Below are 16,345 nucleotides of genomic sequence, written 5' to 3'. Positions count from 1 at the left end.
TTGAGGATCCGTTTCAACTCGACATATGTTCGTGTTACGGCTAGATCTCGATCGCGTAATCTGAATTACGCGATTACAAGGGGAACTGTATCTGTTACACAAATAATTAACGAGGAAATTTGTTGTACGAGAACCGCCTGCGACTATAGCTCATCCCCTACCCTCGTTTCTGTTATTTCGTTATTCCGTTTGATCGCTTATTCGATCCATCGATTCTTGCTTCGTCAGAGCAATGCGTTTCGGTGATACTTGTGTATTTTGACGAATTTAGAATCGAAACTTCTACGTCGTGGATATATTTCGCGGCAAGTCGAAAAGGATCGATCCGTCTGTCGCATGTAGAACAATCGCGGGAGACGCATGCGAGATTTCGCGGATATTTAAAAAGTTAATTTAAGTACGTTTATGCTGACAATTTACGACGAGGAAACAGGGTGCGCGAGTGAACACGGCACGAACCAACGTATCATTATCTTTGCCATTTTTCTCAAAAGTATACCTGTCGATCAATCACATAATGGTATGAGAGGATTGTTAACATCAATTTCGTTATCTATCTAACTGTGAAAATACAACGAGGCTGTCAACGTTCTCAATTATCAAATAGCTTCTGGTCAATTTATTCTCCTCGCGAAGTCTAGATTCGAGAGAATGGACTATACATAGCCGAATAATTTGATCGTAGGATGAATTCCAAGTTGAGAATAAGTGCGTGAAATGTAGCTCTTTGTTTTCTCATTTCCATTGAGTCTTCCCTTTTTTCGTAGGAATCAAGCTGTCATTAACAGGATTGCCCTGTATAGTGATCGCACGTTTTTCTATAAATATATCCTGTGTAATATATACCTATACGCGTCTGAGATATACGAGCAATTTCGTATTCGTAATTCAACTAACGACGACGTGAGGATAAGGGTAAATAAATTTCAGGGAAGTAATCGCGATACAGAATGGCTGTATTTTATAAATATTTCTGAATGTTATATATGCAAATGAAAAGCGGGATGCGATGATCGAGGGTGGTATTTTTGTGCATGTGATAAAACCCGTATCGACTAATTTATATACAAAAGGCGACACGAACCGTGCTAAAGATTGAAAATTGCACTAAATTTTCCCGAAATAAAACAAGTTAAATAACTGCATTCGGATATTTATAAATCTCGTCGTTTGTACAAATAGCCATGGCGCTAGTATTTACCGAAAGAAGTATACGTATGAATAATTCTTACACGTTACGAGACGTCCATTTAAACCGGCAAAAGGTTTGCATTGAGCGAGACATTGAGTGTATCTGTTTAAATTACACGTATACTTTACAAAATTCCACCATGTTCGCTTTAAATATTTACTTTTTCAAATGCAAGTAAATGCAGCTTTGCAGAGTCACTTGCTTATACGTATCAGATAGACTATCCTTTTTAACATTTTCTAATCAACGATATTCCGCGAATTCTATCAATTGTTTTTACCATCCATTATAATTAATGGGCGAGAAGATTAAACCACAACCATTAGCGGGCCGTAAACTTTTTATCTCCACTATTCTTAACCCTTATGTTCCGAATTCCTTCCTCGCTTAACTCTTAACTCGTTTATACGTCGGTTTTATCGTTCCGTATCTATTTTCGACGAAGCGCACAATCGAAACTTACGATCGAACTACCTTCTACCCGGCGAGAATAATACACGACATAAGTTTCGGAAGCGGGACCACGGTAAACTGAAAGGAAGAATCGCAGCTCCCGCCGGAGTTCTTGAAAGCGTTACAGACGTGAACACCACTCGCGCACGAGTTCCTTTAAACGCGCCTGCGTTACGTTCATCTTCTCTCATCCTCTTCGTATCCTCTGCTTCCTGTGTACCTTGTTATTCTCCACCTATGGGATCTGAAAAAATGTCGATCCGACTTGATCCCTCAATCCATAACACTTGACAGACGAGTTTCGTCGTTATCGTGTGGTGACGTTATCGTCCATCGAGGAAGGCTGTTAAAAAGCGTTGCAAAAGTTTCTTCCTCCGTTACTTCCGTTCCTCGAACAATTATTCTTTTTCTAACTTTTTTTACATACCATTTATTCGAGTACGTTCGTTTCGAGACAAATATAGGGTTTCGGTAGAGACTTTATCCCATACTGCAAAAAGTATCGTTGAATTTTTTTCTATCCATTTTTTACTCATTTCCAGTCAACTTCCAAATTGTCATTTATCGTGTTCTATCAATCGAATGGAAAATTTAACTTGCTGTCGCGATAAACGAGTTGGTCTTCCTTTGACCGAGTTGTACAGAGTTTCACCTCGAACGAATAAATTTATCTCTTAAACTCTGTTTAAGTTATGATAAAATTATTGTCAAGTTAAAGCCAAAAGGTATTTTTAAGAACGACGATGCTAACCTAGAACATCTTTTTTATTTGATCTATGCGGTAATAAAAGGAGATATTATTTTTATCTATCTGTTATAGAATTTATAAAACTCAGCCGTTTTTTATTCTTGTAAATGACAGAATTAATTTATTAAAATGATACGATGGCCCTCAACAGATTACAAATTATCACAAATCGTTTAAAATTTGCATCTGATACACTTTTCATCTTTACCCACTGATCCCTAACCTCCATGGACGAAGGATACGAACTATTGAACTATTGAACGATCGAACGGTTGACTCAACGTCGAATATATCGATGGGAGGCTTGTTTCGACATTGTTAAGCAACCAGTGAATTTACTCACAAAAGATGAGGCAAATTTCACGTGTATTCTGTTACGGCAAACCGATCGCCTCTATTGACATTTAGTGTCATTTGAGATCAATAGATAGATAGCGCACGAAATTAATGTTCCTTTCTTATGTTCCCTATTTCATGCTTGTTTTTCTACCACCATTTTATTTATGCTACATGCATGTGTTTTATGCTTCTCTCGCTTCTTTGGCGGGCGATAAGAGTATCGTAGAGACATTCGCGGCACATTTCGAGTAAGGCTGTTGAAATAGATCGTCACTCCTGAGAATATCTGTAAGAATGGAAATCGAAATCATTCGCTGAAGTACTCCCACTGCTCCGCTCTCTTTCAAGGCAATTTACATGTATTAATCCACGAACTGCAAGTCTGTTCGCCAAAACTTACCGAAAGTAAAAGAGGAAGATCGACACTTATAATGCCAGCAATAGCTACAATACGAACTTTCCGCTATTGGAAATACGCCGCTGCCTCGGCGCTTTCCTGTAATTATACGCACGTTAGAAAAATCAATATAAGGCACCAAAAGTAGATAAAATGAACGGAAGATGAGTATCGCCTCGTTAAGAGCGTATAACCTGTGACAACAAAGTAGAAGCGCGCTATTAATTTGATGTAATTAATTATTCGAAAGAAGAAAGAGATGCTATAGGACTAGATAAAAACTACAAGAATGAAGAAAGGTCGCGAGGTTGTGTTGCTATGTTATTGGACTAAAAATGTCTGCAACTCTCGTTTGTTATAGTTGCTCGAAGAGAATACAGCGTTTCTGCTTTGAGTTGAAATATTCAAACGATTTCGCTAGAATTCAGCTTACCTGCAGAAACACGCGTTTCATAGAAACGGAAGAGTACGGAGAGAAAATAAGCTGACTGACACGATTCGCCTAAACAAATAGCCAGTTATATAGGTGTACATATATCTCGACAAAACTTTACTTCTCACGAGAATGTACCGGATTCGCTGTCATATGACACATAGTGATAATCAATATAAGCTTCCACGCGCAATCAGTCACTAGCATTAATTCCCTGATCTTCCAGTAAACCGATAATTTGTGCACTTTCAATGAATAAATCCTTGATAACAAGTTGAAAGACATAGCCATGATCCAAAGCAATAATTGAATCGCATATACAGAATTTAACATTTCGGTCGCATTCGCGAGAGAGCAATGAAGCCACCATATTTGTCGGAGGTCGAACTGTTCGATCGATCGATCGGTCGGTTACTATTAACTTGTCATCTGCTAACAGCGGAAAAAATGAATGAAAATAATTATTCGATCCCCTCTTTCCTCGAACATAAAGAAGGGGTACGATCAAAATTTGTGTAAACAAATCATTCATGTCGCTCGAGACAGTATTGACTTGTCGATAGAGATCTGAATCTTTCCTGTTATTAGGACAATGATTGGAATTGCGTATCTACCAGCGAAATCTTCGATTTCATAGCGAACATGTGTCCTAGATATTGCTGCCTGCAGCAAGATCTGTACGGAAGAGCAAGCGTGCAGATTCGAAAAAAAAAACAAACGTCGATGATGATAATCAAAATATCCCGTATAAAACATAATAAAATATGGATTTCGTAGAGTGCCAAGATTCTTAGCCACGCACCACGAACGAGGGAAAATAGATTAAAGCAAACGGATCGACTGCAGCTGATACATAAAACGCTCGCAAATAAATAAACGACTAAAGTTTAACATTGCATGTTTAAGAAAGAAATGAGAAAAATAAAATTACCTTTAGAAAATGGCACCATATTACAGATATGACGAAACCTTTCCTCAATAAGAAACAAAATGCAAACGAATATTAGAATTTGCGTATTGACAGAAGTATCCATGACGAAATATATTATCCCACGAAACACTGGCAGTCTGAGTCCAATTCTATAAAAAGGAAATATTGCTCGATAAAACTTTACTATGTATATCTATGTATATTGCTTTGCATTCGCATTTCGGCAGCTGCATCGTTCGTGTTAGAGATTTATCTCGAATACGTTAACGTGATTTGATTCCTCGACAATTTTCATCGTGTCCAGTATAAATGCCTCTAGTTTATCGTCTAACTTAGACGATAAATATCCAAAACGTTTATATTCTTATGAATTAAACGTTTATACAGGGTGGTTGGTAACTGGTGGTACAAGCGGAAAAGGGGTGATTCTACGCAAAAAAAGAAGTCGAAAATATAGAATAAAAATTAAAAAAAATTTTTTTTTTTTTAATTTTTCCATCGAGACAACGATCTACAGTGAGATCCGTTATAACAAGACGTGATAAAGTGCACGCGTACCGAGCGAAAATTCAAAGTCGAAAACAAAGCTTCAAACGAAAAATTTCTATTCTATATTTTCGACTTCTTTTTTCGCGTAGAATCGCCCCCTTTCGGCTTTTACTACCAGTTACCAACCACCCTGTATAAGAAACATCTGACTTGCGCGCGAGCTGGTTTTTGCTTGAACTCCTATACCGTGAGGAAAAAAAAAGAACTTTTACTTACTTTATCGTATTCTATATTTTATTTTTTATTTCATACAAAACTTTGATTTTAACAGTGACTGTTTGTAGATTTTAATTCAAACAGTACTATCTTAAAACGATAACGTTGCATGTGACACTAAAACGATAATATGGTAATTCTCAGAAGGAATCTCCCGTATCGATAGAAGCAAATATAGAGTTAAAGGTGAATTTTCACTAAGATTCTTCATTGCATGTTAAATGTACTTCACATTTCAATTACTGCTTAAATTACTCACAAATAGGAAGTATCCTTTGCTTTCATTGATTTTAAGAGTAATTAAGAATGGCATTGTACCATAAAGATTTTTGGAGTAATTAAGAATAGCATTGTACGATAAAGATTTTTGGAGTAATTAACAGTGGCATCGTACAATGAAGATTTTTGGAGTAATTAGGAGTGTTATCGTATAATAATAATTTTAGGAGTAATTAACAATGGAATCGTGCAGTGATGATGACATAGAAAATGATCTTGAAGACCTCTATGGTGTTAGAGATGGTACACTTTTTGTGATTGATGCGACACCTTCAATGTTTAAAAATGATCCAGATAATCCATATTTTTTACAATGTATTAAGGTATTACATGTTTTATAATAATGTATTATATTAATACTTTTAATTTCTATTATAGTGTTTGAATATATGTTGTTTTTAAGAAATGTTATACAATATAGTTAATATTAAGTTATGATTCATATATTCAAATAACAATTTGAACATTAATTTATTTTGTTATGTCTTTTTTAATTCAGCAATACAAAGAGATTCTCAAGCAAAAATTGGTATGGGACAGACAAGATTGGATAGGTTTAATTTTGTTTGGAACTGAAATATGGGACAAGGATCCTGAAACCAAACATATATTGACTCTTCAGAAATTAGGTCTACCTTCAATAGAGAGCATGAAAGAAGTAATGAAAATAGGTAATCAATATTCTGCATATATATTACTATAAGTAAAGTAAATTACTATACTTACTACAAGGAAAGTAAAAGTGCAATGACAAAGGCAATATACAAAAATAGAACAATCAAAATACAATAATAGGTATAAATACATCCGGAGAATAGGAATGCCAAAATATCCTAAGCAAAGGAGGTAGAAGTCAAAAGTTAATAACACAAGCAAGGTGTGGAAATTTGAAAAATTAGGATAGGTACTGGGAAAAAGAGATAGGGAGACTGTGTGATCTGTGTGTGGGTACAACACTTAACAAGGTTGGAAGATGTAGGGAGCTGAAGACAGAATAAAAGTATTGTAGAAAGGCTCAAGAAACTGTAAAAAAAAAAGTAGAGAAAGTGACAGAGTATAAGCGGACCAAAGAGAGTTTTAGAGGGCAAGAAAGGGTGCAATAAGTATGATAATTATTAATCAAAGTAAGTCAGAATATGAATGGGAGAGAGCAAGAGTGAATGATTCAAAGTCTGTAGATAAGATACTTCTATAAATATAGGTATTTGTAAATCAAGTTCAATTCTTAGTTATAAAGTTTAATAAACATATATATTACATATTACTACAAGTAACAAAAAACTAAAGTAATTTCAAAGCAATTTTTGTTACTGAGGATAAAAGCTATGTATTAAGTTTAGAGGAAAGATATCTTTCGTAGTATTAGATAGGAAAGAGGCAAAATTTTTACAGAAAAAGTTAATAGATGAGAATACAGTTTTTACTATTCTGGTGCTCAAATTTTTTAAATCATTTTTTTGTATCTTTTGTTATATCTTATACGTAGATGAAGGAAACAAGTGGAAGTACTATAGGGATATTGCTTCCTCTACGGCTTATCCACTATATGATGTACTTTGGCATGCAGCACAAGCATTCTCTGCTATCCGCGTAACTATGCCAATGAGAAGAGTAATTGTTTTTACGTCTTGCGATAATCCTCCATGCGATGATAATGAAAAACATAGAATAAGAGTACAAGCAACGAGTTATAGTGACATAGATCTTCAGTTATTAGTTGTTGGTTTGGGTGAAAATTGGAATCATGATTTATTCTATAAAGATTTGGAAATGCAATTTGGAAAAATCGATGCAGATGATTACAACAGAATATCTTTGAAAGATATAGTGGAACAAGTAAAATTGCCATCTAGAAATATGGCGAAGCTACCTTTGAGACTTGGAGAAAATGTGGTTATAGATGTATCCCTTCGCAGTCTTTCTGTGTAAGAAATAAAGTTTTATTTACTTCTATTATTATACTAGTTTCATTCTTTCAATTGATCCAAATTTTAATGAAGGTTGCGACAAATTCAAAAACCCACTTTATTTTCAGCAAAACATCATATTTGAAAAAAGAAAATATAAGTAAAGAAAGCAATATTCCTTTGAGTTCACATACATATCATATAGTGGATGAAAATGATGATATAGTATGTATTATAATAATTTGTTACTGATATATATGATTATGATTTGATAATTTTCAATGTTTTATTGTTTGTATTATAGGAAGAAGTAGAGAATGAAGAAAGTCAACAAGCATCGTTACCTATTTTAGATATAGATATTCAAAAATATCAAACATTTGGTGATGAGAGAATAAATTTTACACCAGAAGAAGTAAGATGCTTATGTACAACACGAGAAATAGGCATTGATATAATTTATATAAAACACATTTCTTATCATCCTCTATATCATGTTGAAACACCATACTTTGTCATACCAGGCAAAAGTTATCGTAAAGGTACTTTCAATTATCTATTCTCTATTTCCTAAAAACTTGTATATATTTGAATATCTACTAAAATTATTTTACATTCTTCATCCTAGATAACAAATTACTATTTGGTGCGTTACTCAATAAATGTGAAGCCAAAAATTTAATGATAATATGTGCTGTTACAATCAGAAAAAATTTTGGTACAAGCCTATATACTATGATACCAAATGTAAAAAGTGGGGGATTTTATTTGTATAAAATACCATTTAAAGGTTTGTCTCTTAAAATATTTTAATATATAAATAAGAAAGAAAAAGAAAAAGTACTTGAGAAACATTTGACATTTAATTTTAATTATTCTAGAAAATGTGCAAAACATTAGTGAATATTTCCCAGAATATATATTTGATGATAATGAAAACAAACCTCCAATTGTTCCAAATGGAGTTGAATTACTAGAACAAATTATAAAAAAATTAAGTATCGAATATAATGCAAAATTGTTTTCAAATCCTGAAGTACAAGATCAACATCAAATTATAGAAGCCCTAGCTTTGGATTTGGAAAAACCTGAGCCTCTACCTGACGATACACGTAAGTCATATTGTTAAGAATACACATATTATAATTTGTACAACATTTTATAACATAATTTAAAATTTTATCTTAGTTCCAAACACTGACAAGATGTATAAACTGGTAAATGATTTATTAGACGAATATGATAAAGTATTTATGAAAAAGACAGACGATATAAGTGATGACCCACCAGAGACAAAACATAAAAAAAGTAACAAAGTAACGAAACCAAGTGATTTTTCAGAGAATAAAATTCAAGAATATTTGAGAACAGGACAGGTACATTAATGGATGCAGATCAAGTTTAAATAATATTTAAATACAATTCGTAATACATTTATTTTCTTCTTAACAGATAGCAACTTTTACTGTGCCACAATTAAAGCATATGTTAGAGACATTGGGATTAAAATTATCTGGTAAAAAAGATGAATTGATAAATAGGATTGAAAAACATTTTGAATGAAATGTTACAAACTTTCAAGAGAAAATGTGAAAATTTATTTATGAATTATATTTATATTCGTTATAAAATTTTATTAAAACAACTACTACAAAGATTGCTTTAATTAATAAAATCATAATATATTTCACATAAAATAGAGTAATCTTTTTATTCAAGGAAAATAACTTACTTTTGAACCAGAAGAACGCTTGATATACCCAGTTTATATATAAAAACCAACCATACGGGGTTATCCATTTAACTTGGAACTCGCGCTCGTGAAGCGTAAGAATGGAACAATTTAACATATATACTTACTACCGCAATTAAGTGTCGCTCGCCATCTATGAGCTGTTGCTAGGAGTATAATTAGGCGAGTACAAAAGGCAGTTTAGTTGTCGTGAAGGATTTGACGTTACAATAAGTAAGAGACGATCGCTGAAAAAACAAGCCCTGCGTTTTCGCCTAACGATTTCATATTCCTATGCACTCCTGAAGCTTTTAGCAAATAACCGCACATTCTTCTTCCCACATGTATCTTGGATTATATTTACCAAAAATCTACTTACAATGTAATTTCTTTTTATTGAGAATTGCCAAAGTTATTAGCGAGTTACAATGAACTTATTCACATTCTTACAAATATTTTTTTCTATTTCGTTCGATAATTTTCATTTTTAACGTATTAAACATGTTCTTCTACGTCGTACTTTAAAATTTGTTAACGATTACTTTCCATGAATACAGCGAATGTAAGAATAATGAACAAGGAAGGTAATTGAGATACAAGACATCTCACAAAATTCATATTTAGACAGGTCAGCTTAAAATAATAGAAATTAATTTAATCCTCGTATTGCAATGCTTGAGTCTGAGCGCCAAGGATGTGGAGACATCTGGGTGTCATCCTGTCCGCGGTGTGTGGCCTGGTCTCTGATGTGAATTGACGTTACAACCATGTAGTTGTCACGTAAAATTGATAATTGGATTGTAAGAGAAAAGAAGGCTGAGTCGTAACCCAACTATTAATTTTCTTTTATCGAACTTTACTATAAATTTAGCACTTACAATAATAGAATGACACTGAACTGGAGAAAGGGGTTGTACAACATTATTGTACAATAGGTCGCAACTTGTGTCTGATTAATGGGGCTTGTTTTTATCTTCTTGTTTAAATGTGTGCTTCTGCAGATTATGTCTAGGTTAATTGGCTTTTCTGGTATTGGCTTTTATGTCCGTGTTACGACCGTTCGCGGAGAGACGCGGTCGCTAAGAAAACACGTCAGTGAGAGGCGTAAATTCTCGCTACGATTCGGTTAATCGACGCCGCGAAATAGTCGTTCTCCTGTTTCGGTTAAGATAACAGAGGTGGTTAAATGAATGTAACACAGTATAGTAAGTTATATATCACCGTTTATTCTAACAACTTGTAAAGAAGACAGTTACGCTGGTGCGTATGTACGAGATGAGTGAGTGACTGATCTACGGGTGTATTCCCGGTCAAAGGATGTTGACTGTTCGACGGATGGAAAATCAGTGCTGTTCGGAGACGATGCTGTGGCGGAGGAAAGCTAAGGATGGGTGTGTCTAGTGCACGGGACCATCGGATTTGTTGGTGACGATTTTGGCTAAGAGAGTGAGGGAAATAGGCTTCGTTGTTAATTGGTTAAACGAAGGTTGGTGGACTAGGAAGGGTCTTGGCCGCCCTCGATAGAAAGTGGTTAGTAGGAGGAAAGTTGCATCGTACGTTAGAAAAACTAACTTTCCCTTGTCAAGCCGTAGTAGACAATGGTCTTTAGAAATGCTTCGGAAACAGATGTTTGTTCGATTTGAAGGACTCGACTAGGAAATTCCTGAGATTTATGGAAGGTACTTGAGACTATTGAGGGTACGCAGTAAGTATCCGAAGACATCTGGTTGCCATCTTGCCCGCGGTGTGTAGCCTGGTCTGGTTCTTTACTTTTATCGATACTGTTGTAGAACAGAATCATTCTCTTGATTTCATTCTTCTCGGTTTCTGTGAAGTCGTAATCTCCAAATCCTATCTTTTTATTCTTTTGAAGGATATTCCCTATCTTGTTGAGCCATGCTCGAGGTTCATAGTCTCCAAATTGTGTTTTCTTCAGTTGGTAGAAGCTTTTGTCGTTAGGACAGATCTTTAAGTATTCTGGTTTCTCGTTAGATCCGATTCATAGTTCATTCTCAAATAGAATATCGCATTCAGAGTCAGAGTCAGTGTTGCGCGTTCTCCGTTCACGAAAATATCTTTCGATTTCGGCGGCGCGTTTCTCGGCTTCAATAACGTTGCACGGCGGATTGGCAACTAGAACTAGTCCTATTTCTGTTTTTAATCCTTGAATAAAATCTGTTACTGAATCTTTTTGAATTATGTCGCTCATGGCACGTCTGGTTATTTCGTCTGGGTATTCGTTAGCAATACTATATTGTAGTTCGCTGAATGGTTTCCTAAAGCGAATAATGTAGCTTTGTACGCTTTCGTTAAATCCTTGTCTAATTTTTCGTAATTGGTCTTGGTGTTCACGAATCGAAGTTTCAGTTGCTACGTTCTGCCGTAATGCTTGATATAAATGTGCGTATTCTGAGATACGTATATTACGTATTGCCACAGCTGCTTTTCCCGAAATTTTCTCAATCTTAATCATTTTCAATAGTAAATATTGTTCACTACACATTGCCCTCATCTCTTCGACTTCTTTAATAAATTCTTCTACTCCTATATCGTCTTCGCCGTTAAGTCGTGGGATACATCTTAGTGCGTCTTTAGCTTTAAGCTCTGGTTGTGCAAAACGTTGAGTGAAAGCTCTGTCTTCGGATAGCTGAGGTGGTATCTGAAGTATTGGAGGAGGTCCTCGAAGGGCCAATTGGTTTCTAGCGGTGTGGGTTGTTTCGTCTGAGGTTATTAGGGAACTGGCTTCTGATACATTTTCCATATGTATTCTTGCTAAACTTTCCCCTACTAGTGCGATCTCTGCTACGAGTTTCTTGTTTTCTTCGTTTGCGCGTTGAATTTCGTCAATACGTCGTGTGAGTATACTAATTTGTTGACTAAGAGCTTCGTGTTGTTTCTGCATCGCATCTAATATAGCCCTAATTGTTGGGTCTATCTCACTACTAGTTAAAGCGGCGCCAACAGTCTCGATTTTATCCTTTCGTGGCGTTGCCATTACTATACTGATTGTACTATTTGTGCTATCTGTGCTTGAATCGCTAGAGAAGCTGTCTTTTCTCGTTCTGTATTTGGTAAAAGAATCCAGAGTTTGCTCACCTTGATCGTTTAGCCCGTAGGAAAGGTTCCGTTGCGGTGTTCCTTTGTCGAAACGTCAAAAGTGTTTGCTCTATTGCAGTGGTCCGTTGATCCTCAATCTTCAAGGTTGATCGTAAAATGAGTGGTTCCGTTTACCTGAACCTGATGGATCCTGGCAAGATCGCCAAAATGTCACGTAAACTTGATGGTTAGATGATAAAACAAGAAAGTTGAGCCGTAACACAACTATTAACTTTTTTTTTTATTAAATTTTATTACGAATTCAATAATCACAATCACAATTCACTCCAATAACTTTATTTAGAACCTAGTTACACTGATGGGTATGTAGAAATCAAGTACGCGACTGATCTAAGGGTAGAAACCGTTAAAGATATGTTGCCTATTCTAACATAAAGAATAAGTGAAGTTTAGTGACGATGTTGTGGCGGAGGAAAGCTAGTTATGGGTGTGTCTAAGGACACGAGATGAGCTGATTCGTTAAGGACAACTTTGGCTAGGAAAGTGAGGGCGATAGATCTTGTTTTCGATTGGATCACAAGAAGGTTAGTGGACTAGGAAGGGTACGTGTGACGTCAGTCCACATTAGAGGCCAATAACCTCAAGGACCCACCATAAACAAATTTTAGTTTATTATTCCTGTAAGTTTTATCGGTTTATGGATGGTCCTTGGAACAGGTTTATTACACGTTCTTACAAATGTTTTTCCCATAAACAATGTCACTTTTCCTAACGAAAAGTTTTTTTTTATTATTTATTTACATTTCACAATTTGTCCAGTAGGACATTTGGTAAAATATTATAGCTTAATGATATAGTATTATAACACGTGGATGGCTACCCCCAGTGGGATACCATCTTCGAACCTAACGAAAAGTGTAAACAACGAATTCGCGTTGTTAGTTCAAAGGGGCACACCCACACCGAGCTTTTCTCCGTAATAATACAACACCTCGGCACTGGAACTAAAACCTATCATCAGTCAACATCTCTCAAATCAATCGTGTAAACTGTGCTATTCAATAAAGTTCGATAGAAAATAAAGATAGCAGTTGTGTTACGGCCCAACTTTCTTGTCTTTAAAACCTAAGTCTTAATTTTACGTGACATACGCACCGAGGATGTGTAGACATCTGATCGCTATCTTGCCGTCGATATGTGGCCTGGTCTCTGATGTGGATTGAGATGTGGTTGATGTTACAATGTCGTGGGCTAGCAGGTCTCAATGCTTGCGATTTATTTTTGGACGTTCTTCGTAGAATCGTTAACATGGGCAAAAGGAACCAACTATTTTACGCGTTTTCTGTGTAACGTAAAATAAGAAGAAATTTAAGAAAAGAAAAAGAAACTTTATTTTTTTTCTGCTTTATAATACACTTCCGAGCTCTAGGCGCGACTGTTCAAGACTGACTTGGATGATTTTAGGAGGAGTATTTAAATTCTTTTATTCGTGGGAGCGAGAAAAGGCTTCGGTCGTACTTATCATATATTTCTGAGAACGAGTAGAGTGACCGGATGCTACCCCGGTGGTTATTCATACTAAGGCGCTTGGAATTTCGCTATCTTATCGCTTAGTTAGTCGGATTTCATCTGTGACACCTGCCATCCTTGAATAAACGCGACGTCCCGGATAAATCGGGATACGTTCATATCAATAGTAGATTATATTCCCTTAAAACTCGCTTATAATAGTCTTCTCATAGTTCTTCCGAGCGCACTTTGGATTACATAGCTATCACCATAAATAATTTCACTAAAGAACGGACTTACGAGATTGCTGAATTCCATCCATGTTTTCGCGTTCTATAAGCATGAACTATATTACGGCTTAACAAAAAGATATGATAAGTCTTAATAATATCCATTGACCACCACAATCCAGTTGTTCTATCAATTCGTCGGTATGTGTTACCCATTTGACAACACCTAAAGCGTTTGTTACGCCATGCGGCTTGCCATAGATCATATTCTTAACTGTCGGTCGCGGCTGCCCGGCAAATAAACATTGTAGTGGCAAGCGCATGGTTCATTAAGCGGAGCGACCTCCAGAGGCGTCGATTCGTGGCCGTTATTTTATCTAGCGTAAACGAATGTGGCGTGATCCGAACGTAGTGGGGGTCGCCTTCCAGAAAAAACCAACAAATCGAAGGGCGGGCAGAACGTTTCGAGAAGCCAAACAGTCAATACATATCTTATATCGCGCATTACGTAGTTACATTTCTTTTGTTGTTCCATTTATATCTTTCTAATTAATAAGTTGTTGAAATAAACGTTAATTTATTAGTGTTAACACAGTGCTATATTCATTGAACCACCTCTGTTATCCTAAACGAAACAGGGGAACGACTATTTCGCGGCGTCGATTAACATGATCGTAGCGAGAATTTACAACTCTCGTTGACGTGCTATCTCGCGATCACGTCTCTCCGCGAACGGTCGTAACATTTTGGTCCTTCGAGCCGGATCACGTGCCAGTGAAGAGTGCACTTACCAGTGACCACACAGTGCCACGTGACTTTATCAAAACCAGCAGCGGGAGCGGGAGCAACCACTACAGCGAAACCAGTGACGTCAGGCGCGTCACCTTCGAAGAAGCACATCCCATTGGCAAGGGAACGCAACCACGCAGCCTTCCGCCGCAGCTGGACAGTCATCAACGCAACGAATTTCACAACTTAACAATACAACCGAACGAGTGGCCGTCGGGAAGGAACAAGGCGTTCCTCACCAAACATACACGCGACCTCACGCCGCACGACAGTAAGGTAAGCTCGTTCCTTATTGCGACCATCTCCTATCCTCGGCAACGATGACGAGCGAAGACCAACTCATCTCCCTGCGTCGGAGACGAGGCTATTGTAGCGGCCGATTCACATACTTATCGAACCGACTGGACGAGTACGAGCAATCCGGGAGTCAGCAAAACTCCTTATTAACGAACTACGAGAAACAACTGACCGAAGTTGCGAGTCAATTCGAAGCGATCCAACTCGAATTAGAAGTATTGGACGAGGAGGAACAAGCGCGCGGCTTCGAAATAAGGGATCAGTACGTCGCGGTAGATACAAGGCTACAAAATCTTCTGAGGAACGCGCAAACAGCTTCGCCGTCGACATCCATAAACCCTCCAACCTGTGCATCATCCGCAAGTTTAAATCCGATATCCATTAAATTACCAGATCTTCGGCTCCCTACTTTTGACGGAAGCTTAGAAAAATGGAACACGTTTTATGACACCTTTTCCTCCACAATCGATAAAAATCCTAGTCTCACTGACATACAGAAATTGCATTACCTGCAGTCCGCCCTGCAAGGAGAAGCAGCCGATTGTTTAAACGCGTTACCCCTTAGCAATGTAAACTACAGTCAGGCTATAGCCGTTCTCAAGGAGAGTTTCGAATGTCCACGATACACAGCTTTCAGTCACTGCATGGCAATAATTGATTATCCAAGGATAACCAAGGAATCTCCAACGGAATTAAGGCGCTTAGTCCACACATTTAAACAACACATATATGCATTGAACAAATTAGGAGAATCCTACCCCGATACCAGTGCATGCCCTCGTGATGCGCGTTGACGGACCGGAGTAGTTTGTTCCGGTGATTCTCTTGTTTGTCTGACCGTGGTGATCGGTCTGGAGCTTCGTGCTAATCTCTCTAGGAAGTTTAGTAAATGAATGTACGGAGGCACCTCGTTATTGGGCAGCGTCATTTCCCATTGCTTTTGGATACTCAGTGGTATTTTAGAGAGGATGAGGCTGTTGAGCACGTACTGATCCCTTATTTCGAAGCCGCGCGCTTGTTCCTCCTCGTCCAATACTTCTAATTCGAGTTGGATCGCTTCGAATTGACTCGCAACTTCGGTCAGTTGTTTCTCGTAGTTCGTTAATAAGGAGTTTTGCTGACTCCCGGATTGCTCGTACTCGTCCAGTCGGTTCGATAAGTATGTGAATCGGCCGCTACAATAGCCTCGTCTCCGACGCAGGGAGATGAGTTGGTCTTCGCTCGTCATCGTTGCCGAGGATAGGAGATGGTCGCAATAAGGAACGAGCTTACCTTACTGTCGTGCGG

The 16,345-nt window shown here is 37.1% G+C and overlaps 2 protein-coding genes across 2 annotated transcripts; one reads left to right on the top strand and one right to left on the bottom strand.

Moving 5' to 3' along the window:
• Positions 1 to 4: 4 nt before the first annotated feature.
• LOC117162604 (uncharacterized) lies at positions 5 to 10,194 on the bottom strand. Its single transcript, XM_033344459.2, has 5 exons — positions 10,055 to 10,194; positions 9,177 to 9,919; positions 4,494 to 4,642; positions 3,133 to 3,228; positions 5 to 3,018 (listed from the first exon to the last, which is right to left on the bottom strand). The coding sequence occupies exons 2-5, from the start codon at positions 9,242 to 9,244 to the stop codon at positions 2,915 to 2,917; spliced, it is 417 nt and encodes a 138-aa protein (XP_033200350.2). The 5' UTR covers positions 9,245 to 9,919; positions 10,055 to 10,194; the 3' UTR covers positions 5 to 2,914.
• LOC117162224 (X-ray repair cross-complementing protein 6) lies at positions 5,461 to 9,141 on the top strand. Its single transcript, XM_076620956.1, has 10 exons — positions 5,461 to 5,610; positions 5,705 to 5,860; positions 6,037 to 6,208; positions 7,024 to 7,462; positions 7,573 to 7,669; positions 7,749 to 7,986; positions 8,073 to 8,234; positions 8,326 to 8,556; positions 8,633 to 8,820; positions 8,897 to 9,141. The coding sequence occupies exons 2-10, from the start codon at positions 5,717 to 5,719 to the stop codon at positions 9,005 to 9,007; spliced, it is 1,782 nt and encodes a 593-aa protein (XP_076477071.1). The 5' UTR covers positions 5,461 to 5,610; positions 5,705 to 5,716; the 3' UTR covers positions 9,008 to 9,141.
• Positions 10,195 to 16,345: the final 6,151 nt, after the last annotated feature.

The sequence above is a fragment of the Bombus vancouverensis genome, chromosome 8 (assembly GCF_051014615.1).
Source record: "Bombus vancouverensis nearcticus chromosome 8, iyBomVanc1_principal, whole genome shotgun sequence".
Classification (NCBI taxonomy): Eukaryota; Metazoa; Arthropoda; class Insecta; order Hymenoptera; family Apidae; genus Bombus; species Bombus vancouverensis.
Note: the sequence above shows the minus strand (reverse complement) of the source record. Positions and strands in the feature narration are given on the sequence as shown.

Bases quoted from the DNA above. Each gene is read 5' to 3' on its own strand.
- LOC117162224 (XM_076620956.1), top strand. From the start codon at position 5,717: ATGGAATCGTGCAGTGATGATGACATAGAAAATGATCTTGAAGACCTC. The intron at 7,987-8,072 runs GTACTTTCAATT...TCTTCATCCTAG, and splicing joins AGGCAAAAGTTATCGTAAAG to ATAACAAATTACTATTTGGT. The intron at 8,235-8,325 runs GTTTGTCTCTTA...TAATTATTCTAG, and splicing joins GTATAAAATACCATTTAAAG to AAAATGTGCAAAACATTAGT.
- LOC117162604 (XM_033344459.2), bottom strand. From the start codon at position 9,244: ATGGATAACCCCGTATGGTTGGTTTTTATATATAAACTGGGTATATCA. The intron at 3,229-4,493 runs GTAATTTTATTT...GTATAATTACAG, and splicing joins TATGGTGCCATTTTCTAAAG to GAAAGCGCCGAGGCAGCGGC. The intron at 3,019-3,132 runs GTAAGTTTTGGC...CCATTCTTACAG, and splicing joins ATCTTCCTCTTTTACTTTCG to ATATTCTCAGGAGTGACGAT.